Genomic DNA, 23,481 nt, shown 5'->3' on the forward strand with positions numbered 1-23,481 from the left:
AGAGGACTAAGAATTCCTCCGTGTGCCCCAAAAGCAATGACCTCTTCCTCTCACAAAGCAACAGGTACCGAGAAGAAAGGTGAGCTGGCGTGGCAAAGCCCCAGAGGAAGTTCGTGGGGCAGTGCACCTCGGGTCCGACTCCCAGAGGGTGCGTGGTCTGTGCGTGAGCATTCCCCAGCGTTGATTACTACACCGGGCCTCTGGCCACGCCAGGGACGAGGCGATCACGGAGATGCAGAGGAGGAAGCTCCCCGAGGTCCCCGCGAGCTGGAGGGCCTTACCTATGGAAGGAGGCCTCTTGGACGACACCTTGAACTGGCTGTTGCTGGACTGCACCGTGGTGGCTGTGCAGGACACGGAGGAGGTGGCTGATGACGTGGCCATCACGACTTTGTTCGCTTCCATGAAAGCATCTTGGAAATTGTACAAGCATTTCTTTTTTGCGGCGTTTTTTTTCTCCTTGCTCTCGGAAACTGTAGGCGTTTCACCGCTAGACGGAGGTGGAAGGGCTTCAGGTCTTGTTTCTGAGAGTGTGGGTCCTAGTATATCACTCCCTTCGGAGAAGAATAGGAGAAGTAAAGCTTCCAGAAATATGTTGCTAAAAACCTAAGGGATATCTGCTGACTGAACTCCTAACACTGGGGCCACTACTGAAGCTGGGACTTCACTGGGAGGATGCTAGTCAACCAGTTTTTCCTCCAGGGAAAAAAAAAATGTATTGAGCACCTACTATGTGCCAATCCCGTGCTAGGTGCTTTCCCAAAGTTTTTTTTACTTAATGTCTTAAAGCTACTTTCTGAGCTTGGTACTGTTAGTCCCATCCTAAAGAGAGAGAAACTGAGGCTCAGAGAGGCTGAGCAACTGCCCAAGGTCACACAGCTAGAAACCCATTCCAAGCACAGATGTCAAGCGTAGCTTGCTTTTCTGAGCACATGCAGGGTCTGGGTGTGGGGCCACCATGGGCTCTAACTACATGAAGACAGAGGTCAGGGTGCAACCAGCCCCTCTTCAGATGCACCTTTCCCTGCTCCTGAAGTGACAGCTGTGCCTGGGCAGCCGAGAGAGGGGAGGAAGGAGCTTGCTAGACCCCACGTGAGGTCAATACAGCACCAGAAAAGGGACATACGCCACAGTACTGAGGTGGATGGTGGCAAGGCTGCAAGGCCTCTGCACACCGGGCTGAGTGGCTGCTGCTGCTGTCCAAGTACCACGGGCCGAACACCGAGGCCTGGAGACGAGGCTCGGCAGCGCCAGGGCATGAGGAGATCCACTGTGCCCAGGGCCCCGGACAGCCCACCGTGCCAGGAGCAGCCACAGGGTGCCAGCGCCTTGCTCTGCTCCATCCGGGCAGTGGGACTCGGCTGGTGGTGGATATGGGTGGCTGGAGCAGCAGGACGAGGCCGAGGGGCCTCCCGGGAGCATCGGAGGCAGGGGACCCGATTAACCTGGGGCTTCTACTGAGGGACCGCGGTAAAAGAGACAGCAATCTGCCCAGCTCAGGTCATTTTAAACCTGTAAGAAAGTTTTAACAAGTTCCTTACCAGAAATTGTATCTGGCAAGAAAGTGCCAGGATTCCAGTTCTTATCATTCATCACTTCTGATCCCCAAAGACTTATAAATTTAGAACTATTCCACTCTGGAGTATTCCCAAAACAGCTTGGATAAATATGGTCTTGAAGAGATGCATTGAATACCTGATGCTTATTTGTGTGACTCTGAACAGGTGCTGGCGGTAAAGCCTACAAAAAAAAAATGTTCTAATCACATATCAAAGTTCAGACTCTGCTTACCTATGTAGTCAGACTACAGACAGACAACCGGTGACTGAAACCCTTGAGGCTGTGCTCACTGCAGGGGGGCGTCTCGCAGAGCGCGGACTTTCCGGCTGTCACGCTATGTGCGATGTGAGCCAGGCGTACAATTTCAAAGCCGCTGACGCTTCAGGGAATCTACCAAACAGACCTGAGACAACTCGGCAGCTCACAGCATGCCGCCCTCGGCACAGGCTACGTGAGGCTCGAGGCTTGCTTGTGTACGTGTTGCTCCCAGGGCTTAGCCTCAGGATCACTGATAAAAAGTCAACTTTGGAATCACTAACAAAAAAATGGTAAAGCTCTTCAACTGTTGTCTCACACCTGGGCCGAGAGCAGTGCACGTCGGAGGAACTCCGGAAGCAGACCCTGGGCCCTGCTGGGGCGACTGTTGTCTCAAGACACTGAGGGAGGGAAGCTGGGTCCACACATTCATTGAGTGACTGGCCACCGGCTGCTCCCTGCACACCCCTAGGCATCCCTGGGCCCTCCCTCCTCTCAACCCACACCCCCCAGCCCCAGGCCCCACCACCTTCACAGACAGCCCCCATGGCTCACACCCTGGCCTCCTTCTAGTCCTTTCCCTCACAGCAGTCAGAGTGAGCTTTGGTGAAGGTCAGTAAGAGCGAGTCACTCCCTTGCCTAGGATGCACCAATGTCTTCCCATTGCTCCTATAACTGAAGTCTTTCACATGGCCTGGCCTATCCCCGTCCTTCCTGTTTCCCAAGCTCCTGGACACACAGGCCTTCCCTTGGTCCTCAAATCCAAGCTCCTTCTTGACCCTGAACTTTCCTTGTGCTGCGTCCAGTTTCCAGAACATCTTAACCTCAGCCCATAACCTTGCTGACTTCCATTCATTCCTTCAAGCCTCAGCCTAAATGTCCCTGGCTCAAAGAAGTCATCACTGCCTCCGCCCTCGCCATCCAGCACCCAAGACCAAGCTGGACTTTTCCATTCAGCACACCTAAAATCCACAATTTTCCCTCTTAGCACTTACCAGCTATAATTCAAGACTTACTGGCCGCCTGCTGGTTTAATACATGCCTTCCCTCAAATGAGCGCTGGCTCTGCTGCCCCCAGCACTTGCTGATGCTGGCGCACAGCTACCCCTCCCCAGCAGCACCCACTGCGACAGGCCCCACCCGGAGACGCTACAGGTCTGGCGCGGGGAATGCCCGGGAATCTCATCCTTTGGGACACAGAACTGGGCCCTGAGTGCTGTAAAGTCAAGTGGGTGGGTTTCGGGAGGATTCCCAAGAGCAGAACCCTGAGAGGCTGGCTGGGGCAGAGGTCAGCAAGGAAGGGGGACGGTGCCATGGACAACTGCACCACAGCCAGACAGGCTGCAGGGCTGGAATCAGAGACATTGCTACCCGGCCTCTGCCTGGAAGGGGAGAGGCCACCACAGGAAGCAGTCGGCAAGGGCTTGAGAGATGAGGAGGCAGTGGCAGTGGAGAGGAGGGGTTCTGGGGCTGTCAGAACAATCGCTGGGACTATTGGAGCAGGAGCCTGAGACCACAGTCCCCGGGGGGGTGTGGTCAGTGACAAAGCCGGACATGAACACCAGTCCTGTTCTCAGCCTTTGGGATGCACAGCCTGATAGGTTTGGATGCCAGCTCTCTTTTACTAGCTGTGTGACCTCAGGCAAATTACTCAATCTTTTTGTGCTTTAGTTTTCTCATCTGTAATTTGGAAATACCTACCTCCAAGGGCTGTGGTAAGAATTAAACTAGACAATGGGTTCGAGTGTGCACCCCAGTGAGGGCTGAGGTAGACTGTCGCCACTTTGTAAGACTGGTCCCAAGACACAGAGCAACCCCGCCCTGCCTGTCCTGGGTGCAGAGAGGAAGTGGGGGTCACTCTGCTCAGGCAGCTCAGTACGCTTGCTGGCCTCAACAGGCTCAGGGAGGTGGGGGTTAAGAATGGCGTGGACGTGCGGGCCGTGAAATGGGAAGAAACAGAGGCCTGCGTGCCCAGGATCAGGGCAGGAGCTTGATCTAGTTGTTCTGGCAGGGAAGCCCCAGGGCAAGGAGTGAGGAAACCAAGAAAAGCGTATTTCTACAGAGACCAGTTTCCCCAAAGTAGTGATAAACGAAGAGCTGCTTTGCTGAGAGGAACTGATGGGAAGTGACAACTAAGCAGAAGGAGGGTTCTCAGTGTTGAAGACCTTCTGCTAAGGGGCAGAGACACCCGGCAGGCAGAAGCCAACCGGCTCCACAGGCAGGGCCACAGCAGCGTTGAGAGGCAGCTGGGCCTCGCAGGCCTCGCCCCGCAGAAGCACACGCGGGCTCTGAAACGCCTCACTACTTCCTGAGGCCCTCCCAACTCACGGCTGCCAGCTGACTGCCTCCAACTCCAGGGAGCCTGGCTCAGGGCCTGGACCCACCGCCCGCCTGCATCGAGAGAGCTTGTGCTAACCCCTCGGCACCCTACCCAGCATCAGCTCCTCTGCAGAACCATCCGGCAGGCTCAGTCAGCAGCCCTCCATCTTCAGCGTGATCCCCCACTCTGCAGCTACAACTGCTACGAAGGACACCACGGCGTTCTGAGGTTCTGACCTGATTAGACTGCGCGGTCCCTAAAAGCAGGGACCAAGGTTCCCTGGTGTGTGTTTTGCTAGCATGTAGCACAGGGCCTGGCACATACTGGATGTTCAATAAAGGCTGAACAGACTTCTCTTAGAGGGATAAGGGAACACAACTATAAAGCTGTAACAGTGAACATGTAAGTTAAATTCAATTCACACGCTTCTTCAGAAGCCCATTTACTCAGAACAGGAGGTCAGGTTGTAGGGACCTAGGGAGCAGGGGATCCGTAACCAACAAGCTGCGTTTATGTGAATGCTTTCCCGTAAGACGGCTGGCTACTCGACTCAACAGATGTGGGCTTGGGCTTCCTTTAGAAAAATATAGGCCTCTGTCAACAGGACCAGTTCTGGGCCACGTCTCCACAAGTGATTCAGGCACAGAATTAGTCTCTCAACACGTGAACAATGCTGTTGAATTAGAACAGATTTATTTTGATGTGTACAAATCCACACGGGTTCAAGTAATAGAACTTTTGACTAATTCTCTGCTTTGAGGCAAAAGTGATACACAGGAAAGTAAACTTTTTGCTTTAAAGGAGCGCTCGGACAAACACACACTAACAGATGCCTTCTGAACACCTTCGGAGTCTCCGCAGGAGCCGGGAGAGCCAAGCTCCACCACGCACCACCACATCCAACCCAGACTCCGTGAACACGGCCAGCCAAGGGGGCGAAGACCGAGTCACTGCACGCACGTGTGAGAGGGGCTGCCAGCACACAAAGGGGTTCCAGGTACATCCCACTGAACGGGAAGCTGGATGAGTGACGACTCTGTTTCTTCTAAGGTTCTTCAATACCCCTGCCAGCCATGGTAAAGAGGCCAAAGCACCACGGCTGTCGTCATCTTGCTCTTTCTCAGGCCAGAAGAACTGCAAAGTGCCTCCAAAATAAATGTCAGACCCAAGGCCACAGTGTGACCCCCGACTGCAGTCTGTTTCTGTACCTATTTCCCACAGAGCTTCCTTCTCCCTCCAACTCCAGCCCGAACTTAGATTCGCCCCATGTTTGACTTCATCCCTTCTGCAGTGGTTATGCCTCACTCCCCACCCCGTGATGGGGGAACAGAGCACATGGCCCAGGGCCACACGGGAGCCACTCTCTCAGCTCCATTCATCCTGAACTCACCGAGGGCCAGGATGTGGTGACCATTTTCAACTACTCCTCATGCTCCTATTGGAGAGTTCGAGACATCTACCTTCATTACTAGGCCCCTTCCTAGTGTGATGACTGCTTCAGAACTTGGTTTCCAGATGGAAACAACACAGCATTTGGAGCTGGAAGCCTTGGGCTTCCGAACCTGGCCCTGCAGTCGTGGCCCTTGGCTCCGAAGGAGCGGGGGTGGGGGTGGGTGGGGGTGGCCTGCCAGCTCACGTGTGCTCTTCTCTCTGAGGCTGTGCGGTCCCCCTCTGCTTAGGATCTGTCCAGGAAGGGGGACATGACACTCTAGATCCCAGAGAGAAATGGCACCAAACACCTTTGTAACAAGGTGCTGGGCCCAAGAAAAAGCTAGGGAAATCTTTCACATAACTGATCAGAACATGGTGACAAAAACAGGGCCAGGTGGAGGTGTGGGAAGGGAGGACTGCCCTGAAGGTGCACACACCATCGTCACAGTTATGGGCAGCAGATCCGTGGTCCCACAGGAGGCAGGAGAGCTGGAGACTGTCAGGAGACTGGTGGGGCAGCACCACACCAGTACCTCAGCTCCTACTTAGGGCCTAGCGGTTCTCACAGAGTAAGTTGAACAAAACATGACCTCGTGAAAAATTACTGTACATCTAAGGAAACAACACACCCACAGGAGCAACAAAAGAACCCAGATGCAGATCCTCAAGTTTTCATTCAAACAGAGAACTATGTCTAAAAAGCTTAAAGAAAGAAAAGATGAAAAAAAAATGTGATCAAGGAACATGAGAACACGAAAAGTTGCTAACATACATTAAAAATAAATTGATTCTAGCTTACAAATAAGAATCACAGCTGGAATTAAGAAGTCACACTTAAGTGGCAGGTGAGACACATCAGAGTCACTTAACTGGAAGCTGGATGCAAAAGGGGCTCTGGGGACAGTCTGTTTCTGCAGACCGAGGGGCGAGGGGCAAGAAGACAGGCTCGGAACGCAGAGCAGGGTGGGCAGGCTGGCCCCGAGCAGACGGCATCACGACAGATGAGGGGCATGCAGATAAAAGGGCTCGGCATCCTCAGACAGGGATTTAAAATGACGAAGATGACAAGGGCTCCAACTGGAAAAGCACACAATGGAGGCGCCTGGGCAGCTCAGTCTGTTGAGCAACTGACTCTTGGTTTTGGCGTAGGTTATGATCTCGAGGTGTGGGATCAGGTCTCGCACTGGGCTCCATGCTCAGCGGGGAAGCTACTTGGGATTCTTTCTCCCTCTCCTTCTGCCCCTCCCCTGCTCGCTCTCTCTAACATAAACAAAATCTTTAAAAACCACCACACAATGTGTCAGAACAAATAGGTAATGTGAGCAGTGAGATGGACTCTCTAAAAATGATGAAAGAAAGCTAGAAATAAAAACACTGTAAGAGAAACAAGAGTGCTTTTGATGAACTGATCATCAGTGGATGGGGCAGAGCAAAGGAAAGAATCAGTGAGCATCAAGATATCTCAAAAGAAACACCTCAAACTGAAATGCAAAGAAAAATGAGAATTAAAAAACAACAACAACAACAACAACAAACCCAAACTAAAAAACCACCACCATGGACACAAAATAGAACAGAACATCCAAGAAGTGTGGGACAATTTTGAAAGATATTAACAGGAATTGGAATATCGGAAGGAGAAGAGAGAGAAAAGAAGAAATATTTGAAGGAATATTGGCCAAAAGTTTCCAAAATTAATGATAGACTCCAAACTACAGATCCAGGAAGCTCAGAGAACAGCAAATGGTAAAAAAACACTCCCAAATCTACACCTAGGCATTTCATAATTATTTATAAATAAGTAAGTAAGTAAGTAAGTAAGTAAGTAAATAAATAAATGCAGGCAGGCAGGAAACCAAAGACAAACAAAAATCTTGAAAGCTGCAGCCTGGGGGAAGGGGGGAGGGGGAGGGGGGAGGGGAGAAGTAGGGGGGCTCTGGAGCTCTAGAACAAAGAGGGGATCACAGAGGACATATGGTCCGAAACCATGCAAGTGAGATAAGAGTGGGGTGAAATTTGTTTATAGTGTTGAAAGAAAAAAACCCCACCAACCTAGAATTCTGCATCCAGCGAAATTATCCTTCAAAGGTGAAGGAGAAATAAAGACCTCCTCAGACACACAAACACTGAGGGAACTCATTGCCAGCAGACCTGCCCTACAAGAAATGTGAGGGTACTTTCTTTAGGCAGTGGGAAAATGACAGAGGTCAGAAACCTGGATCTACATGAAAAAAGGGCAGGCCATAGGGAAGGAATACATGCGAGTGAAATGAATTTATTCCTGACTACTAACGGATCTAAACGATAACCCTGTGTGTCCAGTATCAGCGGTAAATGCACCGGGCCACTAATGAACAGATTCGTGAGAACAGCAGCAGCAACGTCACAAGCAACGGGAGGGAGGGATCGGGAACTCTCTGGGAAAGGTACCTACACTAACAGCAAGCAGAGCAGTTATCTGAAGGGCGACTAAGGCCAGTAAATGTGCATCTTCTGATGCAACTGCTAAACAAATTTTTAAAAAGTATAACCACTATGCTAAAGACAGGAAATAAAACAGAATCAGAAGATGCTTAATTACAAGTAGAGAAGACAGAAAAAGGAAGCCTCTGGTAATGAACTGAAAACAGAACAATGGTTATTATTAACCCAAACACATCAAAAATCACTTTAAATGTGGCTAGTCTAAATATACAAATGAAAAGACAGATTATCAGGGTATATTAAAAAAAAAAAAAAGCCCCACCTAGGAGTGTGTACAAGAAACCTACAGGGAGTATAAAGACCCCTTTAAGTTAAAAGTAAAGAGATGGGAAAGAGATGCGGTGCTGGCGCTAACAAGGAGCCAGAGCAGACACGTCAGACCTCAGGGCAAGGACGGTTATCGGGGAGAAGAAGGGCATTCCAGAATGATAAAAGGGTCAATTCCCCAGGAACATATAACAATCCTATACACGTAAGCACCAAACAACACGGTGCCAAACTATGTGAGGCAAAAACTGACAGGACTGCAGGAGGAGGAGGAGAGCCTGCCGTTGGAGTCGGAGACCCTGACATGCCTCTGTCAGGAGCGGGCAGATCCAGCAGCAGGTCAGCAAGAACCTGGTGGAACTCAGCAGCACGTCAGTCGGCTGCAGCTGCCGCAGAGCACAGCCTGCGTCATCCAGCAACGGGCAGGGTCCACACATTCTCAGGCTCACCCAAAGCACTCACCGAGACGGGCCACGTTCCGGCCACGAAACACACCACGACACATTCAAAAGAACAAACGTCACACAATGTCTGCTCTCAGACGACAGTGGAATTAAAGCAGAAATCAGTAACAAAAAACATCTGGGAAATCCCCAAATATTTACAAATAAAATTCCTTGCCATAGAGTTTTAATTTCTGTCTAGAATTTCATTACTGTATCTTTCTCCTATAACTACTTTTAACTTTCAAATAACTTGTATCTCAACATATAAATTAAATGTATCATTGGTACAAAGACATTTGAAAACAAAAAAGGTCTTCAAGTTATTCTAAGTTCAAGAAAAAAATTGTCTGGGGCGCCTGGGTGGCTCAGTCGTTAAGCGTCTGCCTTTGGCTCAGGGCGTGATCTCGGCGTTCTGGGATCGAGCCCCACATCAGGCTTCTCCGATGGGAGCCTGCTTCTTCCTCTCCCACTCCCCCTGCTTGTGTTCCCTCTCTCACTGGCTGTCTCTCTGTCAAATAAATAAAATCTTTAAAAAAAAAAAAGAAAAAAATTGTACTATTCATCCCAAGCATTTTAAGTACTATGTATTTACCCACAATGGCCAGAGTATGGATTAAAAGAATTACAAACACAATGACATAAAGTCCTAAAGATGACAAATACCACCTCACCAGAGCAACAATCCCCGAAGGCCTAGAGAACACAAACACGGAAGCAGCCGAGCTCCATGCCCACGGCTGCTTCCACTTTCAGCACCCAGCTCTGCCTCCCAGCCACATGTGGGGAATCCCACTGAACAAGCCTGCTCTGACGTTAACTCAAGACAATTGTGTGTGTTCTCTAGAAGGGGCTTCTACCAACTCCTATGGGGTTGTGAACACACCAGGCATCAAGTACACCACGTATTCACAGTATGCAACTAAGTCAAACTAACTCAAATAATACAAACTAATTTTGGAAGACCTGGCAAGTAACAGTGCAAGCTCGTCTAGAGAATCATTTTATACCAGATTCGAATGAAGTATTTTGCCAAATGCATCTCATTTTTCTCAATAAATGGCATCTAGGCTAATGTATATTTTAAATGCATCAGTGGGGGCGCCTGGGTGGCTCAGTCGTTAAGTGTCCGCCTTCGGCTCAGGTCATGATCCCAGGGTCCTGGGATTGAGTCCAGCATCGGGCTCCCTGCTCAGTGGGAAGCCTGCTTCTCCCTCTGCTCCTCCCCCCTGCTCATGCGTTCTCTCTCTCTCCTGCAAAAATAAATGCATCAGTGAACAGTCCTGACATCAGTAGCAAAGTGACTGAAATAAAAGCTTACTAGCTTGTCCTCTGCATTGCCTTTCTACCCATAAATCCTCCACATCTATCTACTGGATTAAAGTTTAGAAGATATTTAATAAATAGATTTTATATACAGATGATACTCCCCCAAAATATTTTTCTTTTCCTTTACCCTTTTATGGACGACCTATAATGAAAAGGCCAAAAGTCAGGGGGAAAAAATCAGTTTTTTACAAGTGTCCTAATAGCCTTTTGGAATAATCAATTTCACTATTTAAAGATGTTTAGGATCTGATTCTTGAATAGTTTCTACCAGCAAGACACTATAACAGAACATTCTCTACTCTCTCCTAGAGGGGGCTCCCAGGGAGTAGAAAGCAGTTGTATTCTGTTAAGAACAGAAGGGAAAGCTTCCCCACCCATACAATCACCCAGAGGGAAAGAGGCTACAGAGACCAGGCGGACCACGAACACAGCCCGGCTCTGAATACAGACCGGAAAAACGCTACTGCAAATCCCTCTATTAATAACGCCATCATTAAATGTCCAAACTGAGGGATAGTCAATCTAACAAAATTTAAGCATAAATGTGGGCAGTTACCCAGTACTTATTGCAATAGAACATGACAAACTGATTCTATTCTATTCTAAATCAGTAGTTAGGTGTCCCTCCCCAGGAAAGAAACAACAAAGCCCACTGATGGGCTACACACACCCTCCTTCACAGCAAATGCCCCCTGGGAAAGAAAACGTTTGTGTAGTCTGAAAAAGCCCTTCCATCCCATTTCCTCCTCCCTTCTCCCAGTTGAGAATCACTGTTTTAAATAATCTATAGAGTTTTGGGGAAAACTAAAAATTTCACTGCAAAGGCTAAGCTATTAAAATATAAGCATGGGGTTCTCCGAAAAGAACTACATAAAAAGCAAATCTTTTCTACATGCTCACTCCTTCTCTGAACAGCCTCTGAGTACAGCTGGTCTGGGAGGCCCCTTCCTTTGCGCCTGCCAGCCGCCTCCCAACAGCCTGCACGGCACTGCGACCCTCTCTCGAATTGTTTACATTTCCTCCTTTTAAGCCTGTGCATTTCGACAGGTCCTTTGTTTTCGTGCTTAGAGAGCATAATCATTTCAGACACTATAGAGCCCAGCTAGTGTCAGAGGCCTCATGCTGTACTCACTGTATTTCACCCACGCAACGTTAAGAAAAAGGACCAGGCCCCAGGAGGCCATGAGGAAAAGAAGTGAACTGGTGTCTGGGTGAGCAGAACAGCCATGGGTGGAGTTCCCCCAAGTACAGCCCATTATACCAACATCATTTGGAAAACTGTTAATGTTCTACTTAATTCTGAAGGAGTAAACCATGACTCTTGTGATTGTTTTACAACTGTGAAGGTTCAAAACTCTGAGAGCTTAAGAAATTACAGTAAAAGGAGACATTTGTAGACCTTCCTATCAAGAGTAGACTAGGTCTTATTCAAGTCGCCAATTTATGGATTTTTGTTTGTTAAAATGTGTACTTCTTGTAAGATCGTAGTGACAGCTGAGCTTCCAGGCCCTCTGTGCCCTGACTTACCTTACTGTGTGTGAAGGGGGGCGCCGTGTACAATGTGGGGTGGATAAGAGGGCGGGGCAGGTGTGGGACCGCGTGCAGAGGCACATGTCCGTGGATATGGGGGTAAAGATGCAGAGCAGGATGTGTGGGCTTCTCTGGGCTCATGAACTGATGGCCAGGGGGCAGGGCTGCTGCGGTCATTGCTGATGCCGTCAGTCCAGAAGCTTCTTGTTTACAAACATGACACTCACAAGGGTCTGGTGCTTGTTCAGCCTAAAAGGAAAGGAAAAAAGTACCTGCTTATTCAGTGAAACAAAGAATGGTGTGATTTAAACCAAAGTCAGTCACATTCTGCTGAGCAGTTACACAGCCACTACAAAGATGACAGGGCTCACGTGACACCTCGAGTTGCCCAGAGCCCTCCTTGTAAAGTACAGAAAGGACCTCAAGAGCCTGGGATGGAGCAGACCTGAGGAGAGAAGAGATGCACACCTTGTCCCCTGCCAGGTGTCTGCTGAGGCAGCAGTCACACCCATCCGCGCCTGTGCCTGTCTGCACAGGGATAAGGGGGCTGGCCAGGGAGGCGGGGGTCAGGGGGAGAGGGAAGCCGGAGCCGAGGATGACACAGCACTGGCGCAGGCTCCGTGGGGCTCACACAGCTCATGAGTGGTTACATGGAGGTGCTGCAAGAGGCACCAGGGACAGGACTCGGCGAGGGTGACATGAAGCAGTCGGTGGCTCCTGCCCCACGAAACAAGGGTAAAACTGAACGCAATTGTCAAAGCAACCGTTTCAGGGTCTGGAAAATCAACCCAAGGAAAAAGCAAATCGAGAAGCATTTATTCATGCCAATCTGCTGGAACGTCAGGTAAGAGCAGCAGGAGCCTGGCCTTTCTGCCTGGGGCTCTTCCCATTCCCAACTCCCAACAGCCCTTAAAAACAAACTAAAAAGACCAAAGAATCAATAGCAGAATTTAAATGGTACACTAAAAAAAAATTTTTTTTTTTTTAAAGATTTTATTTATTTATGCGGCAGAGATAGAGACAGCCAGCGAGAGAGGGAACACAAGCAGGGGGAGTGGGAGAGGAAGAAGCAGGCTCATAGCGGAGGAGCCTGATGTGGGGCTCGATCCCATAATGCTGGGATCACGCCCTGAGCCGAAGGCAGACACTCAACCGCCGTGCCACCCAGGCGCCCCGGTACACTATAAATTTTTAATACAAACGAAGGAGTAAAGGAGGAACAGAGGAACGAAAAACATGACACGTATGGAAAGACACAGCGGAGTGGCGGCGGCACATAGCACCGCGACTGCTGCGTGAGACCACGAACGAAGCCCTCCTCAACTGACAAGACACAAGACCCAATGGAAGGATTCAAAGACAAATCTTAAATTCAAAAATACAAAGAGGCTAAAATTCAAAGGATGAAAAAATAGGTAACATGCATACAGTAACCCTAAGGCAGGGGGAGCAACTCCGTGCACATCAGATGAAATACTCTTTCAGAGGAGAAACGCTGGCGGAAAGCATCTCGTAACGACAAAAGAGTTGATACATCGAGAAGGGGTAATAATAACACACGCATACACCTTCAAAGTCACTGTCCCAAACACACAGATTGAAATCTGAAAAGGGAACTGGGAGTCCAGCAGTGATAAGTGAAGACTTCAGGATGTCTCTCAGTAATTTTCAGAACTGGACAGAAAATCAGGGAGGATCCAGAGGACTGGAATAACGCTGTCAATCTGGCCAAACTTTCATTCACAGGACACTCCATCTAACAAGAGTAGAACACAAATTATTTTCAAGTATACACAGAACATCATCTAGGACAGACCAGATGTTAGGTCATGTTAGGTCTCAGTAAGTTCTAAAATACATAATCTAAGCTTAGATTCAACAAGCTAGAAAGGGAAGAACAAACCAAACCCAAAGTCAATGCAAAGAAATAACAGAGATTAGAATACAAATCAATGAAATAAAAGAGAAAAACAGAAAATTAACAAAACCCCCAATTTTTTTTTTACAAAAACTGTTAATTCTTTAGCCAGACTGAGGATTTTTTAAAAAGTAGACAAAATTACCCAAATGCTGCATTACCATCACTCCAGACCCTGCAGAATTACAAGAATCATAAAATAAACCACCTGCCACCAAAACAGACAGTGTAGCTGAAGTGCAGGAGCCCTAAGGAGACATAAAAAGTTTAAAGTAATTCAAGAAGAAATGGAAAATCTGAATGAATCTACAACAAGTAAACAAAATTTGAATTAGTTAATTCTAAATCTTCCCACAAGAAAAGACCAGGCCCATGGGACTTCACTGGTAAATTCTATGAACTATTTGAGAAATCTCAATTTTAGATAAATTTCTTCAGAAAATATAGGCAGAATAAACACTTCCCAACTCATTCTATGAGGCCATTACTACCCTGATATCAAAGCCAGACACAGACACGACAAGGACAGATAACTACAGAACAGGATCTTTTATTAACATGGATGCAAAAATCCTAACAAAAGATCAGCAAACCAATCCAGCAACATACCAAAAGAAAAAAAAAAAAGTTTATACACCATGACCAAATGGGATTTATCCCAAGAACACAAGGTTGGTTTAACATCGGAGAATCGGGGCGCCTGGGTGGCTCAGTCAGTTAAGCATCTGACTCCTGATCTCAGTTCAGGTCTTGATCTCAGGGTCGTGAGTTCCAGCCCTGCATGCACTGGGCTCCACACAAGGCATGGAGTCTACTTAAAAAAAAAAAAAAAAAAAAAAGCCCAAGAATCACTTGATGCAACACACCACAGTGAAAGAGCAAAGGATGAGAACCACAGGACATTTTAATAGATACAGAAAAGGCATCTGGGGAACCCGATATACGTTCATGATTAAACTCTTAGGAAATGAGGAGTTGACAGGATTTATTTCCTCAACATGGTAAGGCCATCCATGGAAAACGTACAGCTGGCCTCAGGCTAGTCACAGACTGAGCGCTTCCCTCCTGGGACCGGGAGCAAGGCAAAGATGTGTGCTTGCGACACTTCTCTGCGGCACTACGCCAGAGGTTCCAGCTAGCTCAGGAAGGCTAAGATGTTACAAACATCCAGATTTGAGAAGGAAGAAGTAAAATTGTCTTTATTCACAAACATGTTCTTGCATGCACAAAATCCTAAAGAATCTAACCAAAAAAGAGAGAGAAACCAAAGAATAAATGAGTTTAAGCTGCAGAATATGACAAATATTTGAAAATCAACCGTATTTCTATATATTAGCAACAATCAAATGAAAATTGAAATGTGAAAATATCACTTACTACGGAATCAAAAACATCTCATACTTAAGAATGAATTTAAGAAATATGTTCAAGACCCACTAACTAGAAATTTTTTTAACTGCTGAAAGAAATTAGAGACGGTTTAAATAAATGGAAAGATAAAGCACACCCCAAGGCTGACAGACTCAATTTTGTTGAGACTGTACTTTCTCCAAACTGATCTATGCCACCCACAGAGAAAAGAGCAGGCCTAGAGAAGTGTGCTGGTGAATTCTAAGCGTTCAAAAATTCAACACGGTCTCTACCAAAATCCAGGCAGGTATTTTTGTAGAGCAAGCTGATTCTAAAACTTGGGAAACACGAAGGACTTTGAACAGCCTACATAATCGTCAATAAGGCCCACCAAGCTGGGGCGCAGACCCTACCTGCTTCCAACCTTAATACAGAGCAGGTCACATACACTACGGGAAAGGACCCTGAGGCCAAATGAGCAGAGAACGCAGGGTGCAGACAACAAACACCTGTATTTAGAGCCTCATGATTTTCAACAAATGGCTGATGCAATTCAACAGGAAAAGAGAGGGTCTTCTCAACAAATGGTGCCGGGACAACTGGATGTCCACACATGCAAAAAGATGAATGTGGACCCTCACCTCATACCATGATCAAAAACTGGTCAAATGAACCACACCTTAAGTGAGAGCTAAAGTTATAAATCTTATAGAAGAAAAGAGTTTTCTAGCATGATTCATAAAAGGAAAAACCGAGGAACTAAAAAAATTCACCAAAATTAAAAACTTGTTTTTCAAAAAAATCATAGAAAAACTAACAGGGGCACCTGGGTGGCACAGTCAGTTAGGCGTGAGACTCTTGGTTTCAGCTCAGGTCGTGATCTCAGGGTTGTGAGATCAAGCCCCGCAGCAGGCTCTGCGCTCAGCAAGGAGTCAGCTTGGGATTCTCTCTCCCTCTCCCTTTGACCCTCTCACTGTGTGCATGTGTCATGTGCTTTCTCTCTCTCAAGTAAGCAAATAAATAAAATCTCAAAAAAAAAAAACCACCCCAAAACACCAAAACACAACTAATAAACATGGCACAGACCAAGAGAAAATCTCTGCAAATCACATACTTACAAAGGACTTATAACAACATATAAGAAGTCGGACACCTCAACAATAAGATGGAACGGGAAATGAAAGGAAGACTGAGATCTCAAGGGGCTGCCGTTTCTCACCAGATTGACCAAACCCCAAGACTGTGACATCATCCCCTTCTAGGGGGCAGGGGAGGCCATCACACTCTGACCCAGAGAAGCCACCACTGGTGACCAATCTACTCATGTAGGAAAGCTCAGACGTATAAGGTCGCTCACCAACAGCATATAGGGAAAACAAAGGGAAGCAAACACAAGTGCCCATCAGCAGAGACTAGAAAGAAAAAGAGAATTCCGGTGGCACACAGAGAGGGCAGGAGACAAAGACAAGAAAGTGCACTCCATACAGAATCAGTCAGGATATAATGCTGACAGAAAAAGCAAGGGGAACTGAGTGTGCATTAGTATAAGCCTTGTCATAGGAAAGGGGAAGAATAAGTATTAGCATTTGCATAAACAGACACTGGAAGGACACACTAGTAAGGCTGACTGGTTACCTACTGGGACTAGAACTGGGGGGGGTAGGTGCTGAGCAGGGCAGATGGTGAAGAATGCTGGGGCCAGACTTCTCAATGGAATACCTTTTCATGTCACCTTTCTTGTTTGAACTGTGGGTCTACACTGCCTATTAAGGCAAATAATTAGCCGAGCACCCCGACCTTCATCTGTTCTTCCTTTCAGTTAAGAACTACGTGAGTGGGGTGCCTGGGGGGCTCAGTCGGTTCAGCATTCGCCTTCAGCTCAGGTCGTGATCCCAGGGTCCTGGGATGGAGTCCTGCATTGGGCTCTCGGCTCGGTGGGGAGCCTGCTTCTCCCTGCACCTCTGCACCCTGCCCCCACTCATGTGTGTGCCGGTGCGCACGCTCTCACTCTCTCAAATAAATAAAGTCTTAAAAAAAAAAAGAACTACGTGAGCATCTGTTTATAAAACCAGGAGTCTCTAAGGGAAAACAGTCATCTCCTGAAGTACTCTCATCTTTGGTTAACAGAAAAACACATATCCACCAGAAAAAAACCTCCCTTACAAAATCAACCTTTTTGGAAATTTTAACATTCCATTATTTTACTTGTTCAAAAAACCCTCCCCTTGCTTCTTTAAGACAAAACCACCATCTACGACAGCTAGATGTCTGGAGCGACTCAGGTGCTGCAAGGTCAAGACTGTCGAGTGGATTCAAGCAAGAAGAACACGATGAAAGCGGGGTTAGGAATCATGTCCGTGTATTTTATAAGCATGCCTCAATCCTCTCCAGTTCTAATCTTCAGAAGCTATGCAAGATAACGTAAATTTGCATTCAGTAACCCTCACGTTTAGAGGAAATACACACAGAGAAGACACCCTTGGGAAAACACAAAGTTCGGGAAAATGAAATCATACCTGCTGAGTAGGGTAAGACGGGGGTGGACTGTCCACTTTACTTTCCTCTTTCCTGGGACTCCCGTTGCCTAGAGCTACGTCTTGCTTTGGGGCTCCTGGCGGCTCCCCACTGCTCTCGCCATCTGCCTCTTCATCGTCAGCCTCTGAAGAGCTACTACTGGTGCTGCTTACCTGAGGGGACTTTTAAAAACAACCTTTGTAATTTATACTTTTTCAAAGTGGAAGAATTAAAAAAAGTAAGACACCAGATCACCACTTTATGCCATTTATTGTCACTATGAAGTCATGCCCATACCTCATCTTTCAGAGCCATGTTTTCCCCGCCACCATTCAATTCGCTGTGGATTCCATTCATATTGGCCACCACCTCAGTATCATCGTAGTTACTCAGTGGATAAATATCAGCAAATTTAGCTGACAGTGGTGCAACGTCTTCATCATCACTACAACTGAGACAGGCAGAGATGGTCACCACGAGGCTGTTCGCCCAGGGGGGCAGTGAGTGAACCACCCACTCAGCAGACATTTCCTTTTCGGACACTGTTCTGGTTTACAAAAGTATTACACTGAGCACGATGCATGCTTCGCAACATCTCCTAGTAACCTGACCACTGGGGGAAAATGCCTGACAGACTACCGTTTGCGCTATGTAGAAAAATGGAAAACAAAATGCCAAACGAAGAAACATGTCTGGGAAACTGCCAAAATTTAATCAGAGTAGTTATTATTGCATTTCCATTTGGCTTGAAGTGCCTCGGTGTACAACTGTTCGCTGCCATTTCCAAGCAGACATAATTAATTTATTAGAATTAAAGGGGGTACAAAGAACCACCAAAATTTCAGACATAGCTAGTTGAACAAAGCTTGAAAGGCACTTAGGTGAGAAAATACTAAAAGTTTTTTTTACTGCAAGGCTAGCTCTCAACAAGTTAGTCATGATCTTAATTAAATATCAGCTTTAACAAGACATCTAAAAAATGGGCAGATGGAAGATTTACTAAAAAAAAAAAATGCAGGTAAATTTTAAGGCTGTAGCTGATGAAGGCCACTGCAAACATACGTTTTTCTGGTGCGTGAAAAGGGCGGGCACAGAGTCCCCACATCAGTGCAGACCGTGCAAGGCATGGACCCTACAATGGTCACCCCGCCAGGACGATAAACATGCCTCTGAGTCTGTCTTCAGCCTCCAAATACAGTAACTTCCAGAAGGAAAAATCCTACCAAGTAGGGCTCTCTTGGATTTAAGAGAGTGTCCAGAATTGCTAAACTCAGATGTCCTTTCCATTTTTGGAAAAAGAGGGAACACAACATGCTGGAATCTGGAGCTCACCAAAGTTAGCACCCACAGCACCCACCAGGCAAAGGCTGCTCAGGTCTCCTGAGGCCTGTGGCACCTGAGGTGACAGAACGGGTGGCCTTGGTCAACACTTACACCCACCTTCTGAAACATTACCACCACCACGATTCACAGATGAGGAGGCCAAGGTTCAGACATGAAGTGATTAAATCATTTGCTCAATGTAATGAAGACAGGCTTCATCTACCTGAGAGCCCACGAAAACTAGAGAGCCCCGCAGTACAGAGACTCCAGTCGCACAATTCTCTTTAACCAACTTAGTAATGACACCAACAAAGAGATGCCACTAACCAAAGGCAAGAGTGGAGGCTTTCAAGTCCAAGCAGTTCATGTCTGAAAGACATTCATCCCAAGCAGCTGAAGGGCCAGAGACCCAATGCAGCCATGGGTGATCCTGGCCCACGAAGAAAGGTGCCCACAGCCCACTTCCTCCACCACTTGACACAGCCCTGGAGCCCACACCCGACACCGGCAGCTGTGACACATGAGCAGGGATGGGCTTTTCTAACATAAATTTTTATTAGACCATACGTGTTTAATTTTGGTATGTTTTTGTAAGAGCTTGGCAAACAGCTAGCTGGGAAACCCTCAACCCTCCTTCTCAGGCTCCCAGAGAGAGCACAGGGTATTTGGGACTAGAAAGCAGCTCAACGGAGTCATGGCGTTCCGACCAATCCCTTCGGAATTATTTTGTGTTTTGAGACCAGATCCATATCAAGGACTGCAAGACTCTGAAGAAAAGCCTCAGAATCGTCGGGGGAATCCAGAAGGAGGCAGTGAGAAACATGAGAAAAGCTGAGCAGCCCAAGGGCAAGGCAACAATCCCTCCCATTGGGAACCATGCTGGCGTCCATCACCTCCACGGGGCTTCCGACAGCCACACACACTACGATAAGCAAAATGCAAACCCAAGTTTACCTAAATAAAGTAAAAACACACGTCCATGTGCAACCCATCCAGAAGTTAGAGTGGTAAGCCTCAACAAATGACAGGGTCACAACTCTGAGAAATGTGGGACCACTCACCTACAGTGTGAGTTGGTGACAGCTGCACAGCCACCTCGCTCATAAAAAATGTACTTCTAGATAATGTGAGAACACGGAAAACAGAACCTTTCAATCGCTTGCTAAAGTGATCATCTGAGTTTTTAGCAAGACATGGAAATAAGCATGAATGCTGAACGGACAATGAGGCGGAATGAACTTCGGGCTGATGACCCTCAAATAAAATGAGGAAACGTGAAGCCAGCACTGAAGAGACACTTCCCTGCATACCAACATGGTTTTTTCTTTACTGGCATTTATAAATTTACTGTACTTTTTCTTTCGGGTAATGAAATAGTGTCAAAGTTTGGGTTTACTGATTTCGTATTTTAAAAGTTGCTTGAAAAATGAAGGATCCTTTTTCTTGAAAAGCACTATAATGATATTTGTACTTCTGTAGACATTACTGTCCATATTTCTCATTATTGGGTTACGCAAATTTCTGAAATCTTATTACAAAGTCACAACTTACAAAGTTGGTGCAGAGCCATTGTCTGTGAGGATGAGTCTGGGATGTTGCTGAATTGTAATGGGAGAGCTGGAGCCTGACCCTGAGCTTGCTGAGGACACGCTAGGTGGGCGCATCTCAGAGAGATAGTCGGGAGCAGAATCCACTTGGAGGGGCAGCTGGTGACTGTGGATGTCGCCAGTGACGGGGGGGTCCATGACACCACAAGTGAGGATGTGTGAGAGGCTGCAGTCATCACAAGCACATCTGAGTGGGAATGAAGGACAGTTACCCAGAGAGCCAAGAGAGATCAGACCATGCTCTGTCAGGGTCAGTGCCTCTACTGAGGTCGTGGGTCCCACAGGCCCGCTGCGCCCACACGACAGCACAGGCTCACCTTCTCCTGTAGTTGCAGTTGGGGCAGTCGGGCATGCTTAGCCGGGAGGACAGCATGTGCCTCATGGCATCCGTGAAGTTGTTCTCACCGGGGACTGCTTTCTTATTGGTCAGCTAGAGAAAATCACCAAGCGAGAGGTTAACTCTGCAAAACATGCCCCCAGTCAGGTGGTTCAGCTTCTCAGTAATCATGGTAGCATGTGCCATGCGCATTCAGAAGCCAGTGGCCACAGCTTCCTAGAGCATGACAGGGCCAGGAAGGGGCAGAGTTGAAATGCACAGCAGCAGCAGGCACGAGCCTCACAAAGGCCAGGGAGCAGTAACCCCTGGCTGGTGCCTCACCAGCAGAAACCCGGCCTTTACCTGGAACCAGCTGTGTGCTCAGTACTCACTAGGGACCAGCAGTGCAGAGCTAAACCGTGGCCCCCCAGGAGCTTAGAGCCTGGAACAGGAAACCAGGATGCGGGAGGTGCCCTGGCAGAAAAGCAGCTCAGCAGGGCACCAGGCCCGAGCGGGGGCCAGAGGAGGCGGTGTTGGTAACTCTGTCAAGAGGCGAAGAGGGAATCCAGATCCGGGGCAGAGCACTGAGCTAGGCATCACTGAAACACCTGGGCTGAGCAGGAGGGGGTCTTGGGGGACGGGACAGGGTGGGGCCTGCACATGCAGAGCTACAGCACCAGAGTGCCCACAAGTTAGAAGGCATTTATGACACATGACAGAAGCAGGTGGGTGGGAGGACGCCCAGCTGGGGAGGACACCCACTGCAGGAACAAGGACTGACACAGGAAGGGTGCAGATCCAGGAGCTACCTAGCAAGTGGCACTCAAACTTCCAGCCGACAAGGCAAGCATCTGGATTTCAGAGAAGAAACCTACAGACCAGCTCTGGCAATGGGATGGGTGGTGCTAGAAGGGCCATTTGATAGGCTAGAAGCCACACAGGAAGGGTTGGGGGGTGGGAGCAGGAGAGCAAGCCCAGTATGGGTGCCCAGAGGAGACCGCAGGGTAAGGACACCAGCGAGGGGTCTGAGGCCAAGGGCCACCAATCCCTGAGGAATGCCGGGGAGGGGAGGAGAGCTGGCTGGAGAGAAAGCAGAAGAGATGCCAACTTGTGGATGAGAATCAAAGGAAGCAAGTTTCCAAAGTCGAGTATCCTGAGGACATCAGGGCAAGGCCCCCAGCCAGCCACAGCGGGGTGCAGAGAGGTAGGGAAGAGCCTGTGGGGAAGGAGGGAGTGAGCAGTGCTGTCAGCCGCTACACTGAAAGCACGGTACAGGCCCACGTGGCAAGGCCTGTGAATCGGGCCAACTCCCAGCTCTGTGACTTCACGGCACCAGCTGCCTCCGAGGGGACCACATAGCAGGGACTCAGGTGGCTGTGGGCTAGCGTGGGTCGTTCGACTAAATGGGATTTTCCTTGAGGCATACAGAAGAGAAGGACATGGGATAAGGGAGACTAGTTTATCCAGGATTAACCACACTCTCAGGAGCAGACCCACAGTGCAGCCTTGAAATGGTGGGGTTTTCCCCTGAGCAGCGCGCAGCCTCCCCAACAGCCTCACCTGCTCTTCAATGAACCTCCTCTGTTTGAAGAGCTCCCAGTCCTCCGTCAGCATGCGCTGTTTCGTTTTCATTGTCATCTAGGAAGGAGATGCAAGCAAAACCTTAGTGCCAGCAAGAGCCAGCCGGGTGTCTGTGAGTGGAGATTTCAGAAACGGCGCACGTGACAAACTCCCCTGCAGACAGGGGAAGGCACGACACAGACCCGGTGCTCCGCCTCTCCCACGTGCTCTGCTCTCGTGGCAAACACAGAGGAACTCACATTTAAAAAAGAAATGAAGATCTCAGAGCGGAATCTGTCACTGCGGTAAGCGAGCATTCAGCCGGTACTGAGTGCCCGTCACATGCCTGTGCCAGAGTAAGAAACGTGAAGATGCGCGACTCTGCACGCAGAGCCCCGAGCAGCCTGAGCTGGCGTGGATGGTCACGTGCCCCACGGGCAGATTCTGTATGCCCCCCCCCACCCCGCACAGGGCCCCTGGCGGAGTCAAAGGCACAGAGACAGCAGGTAGACGGAGAGCCAGGCGCTGGGTGGGGAGGGTCGGCCGGGGAAGGTGCAGCTGCTCTACACGTGGGGGGCGGGGGCTCGCGCCACAACGGGAACAGACTTGCTGCCACTGAACTGGACCCTTAGCAACGGTTACAATGGGATGTGTTCTGTTATGTGTATTTTACCACAATTAAAAAAGAAAGCAAATTGAGAGGAATAGGGAATTAAGAATGGGCTCAAGGTATAGTTTTACTGGGGTGGGGGAGGCTCTGAAATGACTAAATATTGATGTTTATCTACACGTGTTCTTGTAATTACTGAAAACTTAAAAATATTTCTTAAAAAGAGAAATATGGGGTATATATCTTCCAAATTATTAAAACACAAAAGGGGAGGGGGACATATTGAATCCCACAGGCAAGAAATACCACCAATAAACCCTCCAAAACAGGAGTAATTTCAAAAAACAAATTCATGCATTTGAAAAAAATTTACATAGTTTAAACTATGAGAGAAGAAATCAAAGCTGAAATCAGTCCATGGAGATCACTGACAATGAAAGTCCCACAAATTAAATTATGTAAGATGCACCCAACACACAGAAGAAAATGTACAGGCTTCAGTGTGTTTATGAGAGAACAAAACCGAAGACTGAAAAGTATGTGTTCCACGTAAGAAGCCAAAGAAACAAAACAAAACGAGAAATGAATAAAGCAGAAAGAAATTAAAGTAAAAGCAGAAATTATCGGGAAAACAAAGAAGCAAATGTGCTCAATAAACCTGAAA

The 23,481-nt window shown here is 48.0% G+C and overlaps 1 protein-coding gene across 4 annotated transcripts in view; it reads right to left on the reverse strand.

Moving 5' to 3' along the window:
- Nucleotides 1-23,481, reverse strand: part of FAM193A (family with sequence similarity 193 member A) — a 113,548-nt gene that overhangs the window by 30,024 nt on the left and 60,043 nt on the right. For all 4 annotated transcript variants that reach the window (XM_034672205.1, XM_034672204.1, XM_011221429.3 and 1 more), the window contains 8 exons: nucleotides 22,208-22,285; nucleotides 20,649-20,761; nucleotides 20,276-20,518; nucleotides 17,699-17,852; nucleotides 17,404-17,583; nucleotides 11,617-11,868; nucleotides 1,542-1,740; nucleotides 282-554 (listed from right to left, as the gene is read on the reverse strand). In XM_034672205.1, the coding sequence (XP_034528096.1) occupies nucleotides 282-554; nucleotides 1,542-1,740; nucleotides 11,617-11,868; nucleotides 17,404-17,583; nucleotides 17,699-17,852; nucleotides 20,276-20,518; nucleotides 20,649-20,761; nucleotides 22,208-22,285 (1,492 nt within the window). The remainder of the gene's footprint in view (nucleotides 1-281; nucleotides 555-1,541; nucleotides 1,741-11,616; nucleotides 11,869-17,403; nucleotides 17,584-17,698; nucleotides 17,853-20,275; nucleotides 20,519-20,648; nucleotides 20,762-22,207; nucleotides 22,286-23,481) is intronic.

This window comes from Ailuropoda melanoleuca, chromosome 11, assembly GCF_002007445.2.
Source record: "Ailuropoda melanoleuca isolate Jingjing chromosome 11, ASM200744v2, whole genome shotgun sequence".
Classification (NCBI taxonomy): domain Eukaryota; kingdom Metazoa; phylum Chordata; class Mammalia; order Carnivora; family Ursidae; genus Ailuropoda; species Ailuropoda melanoleuca.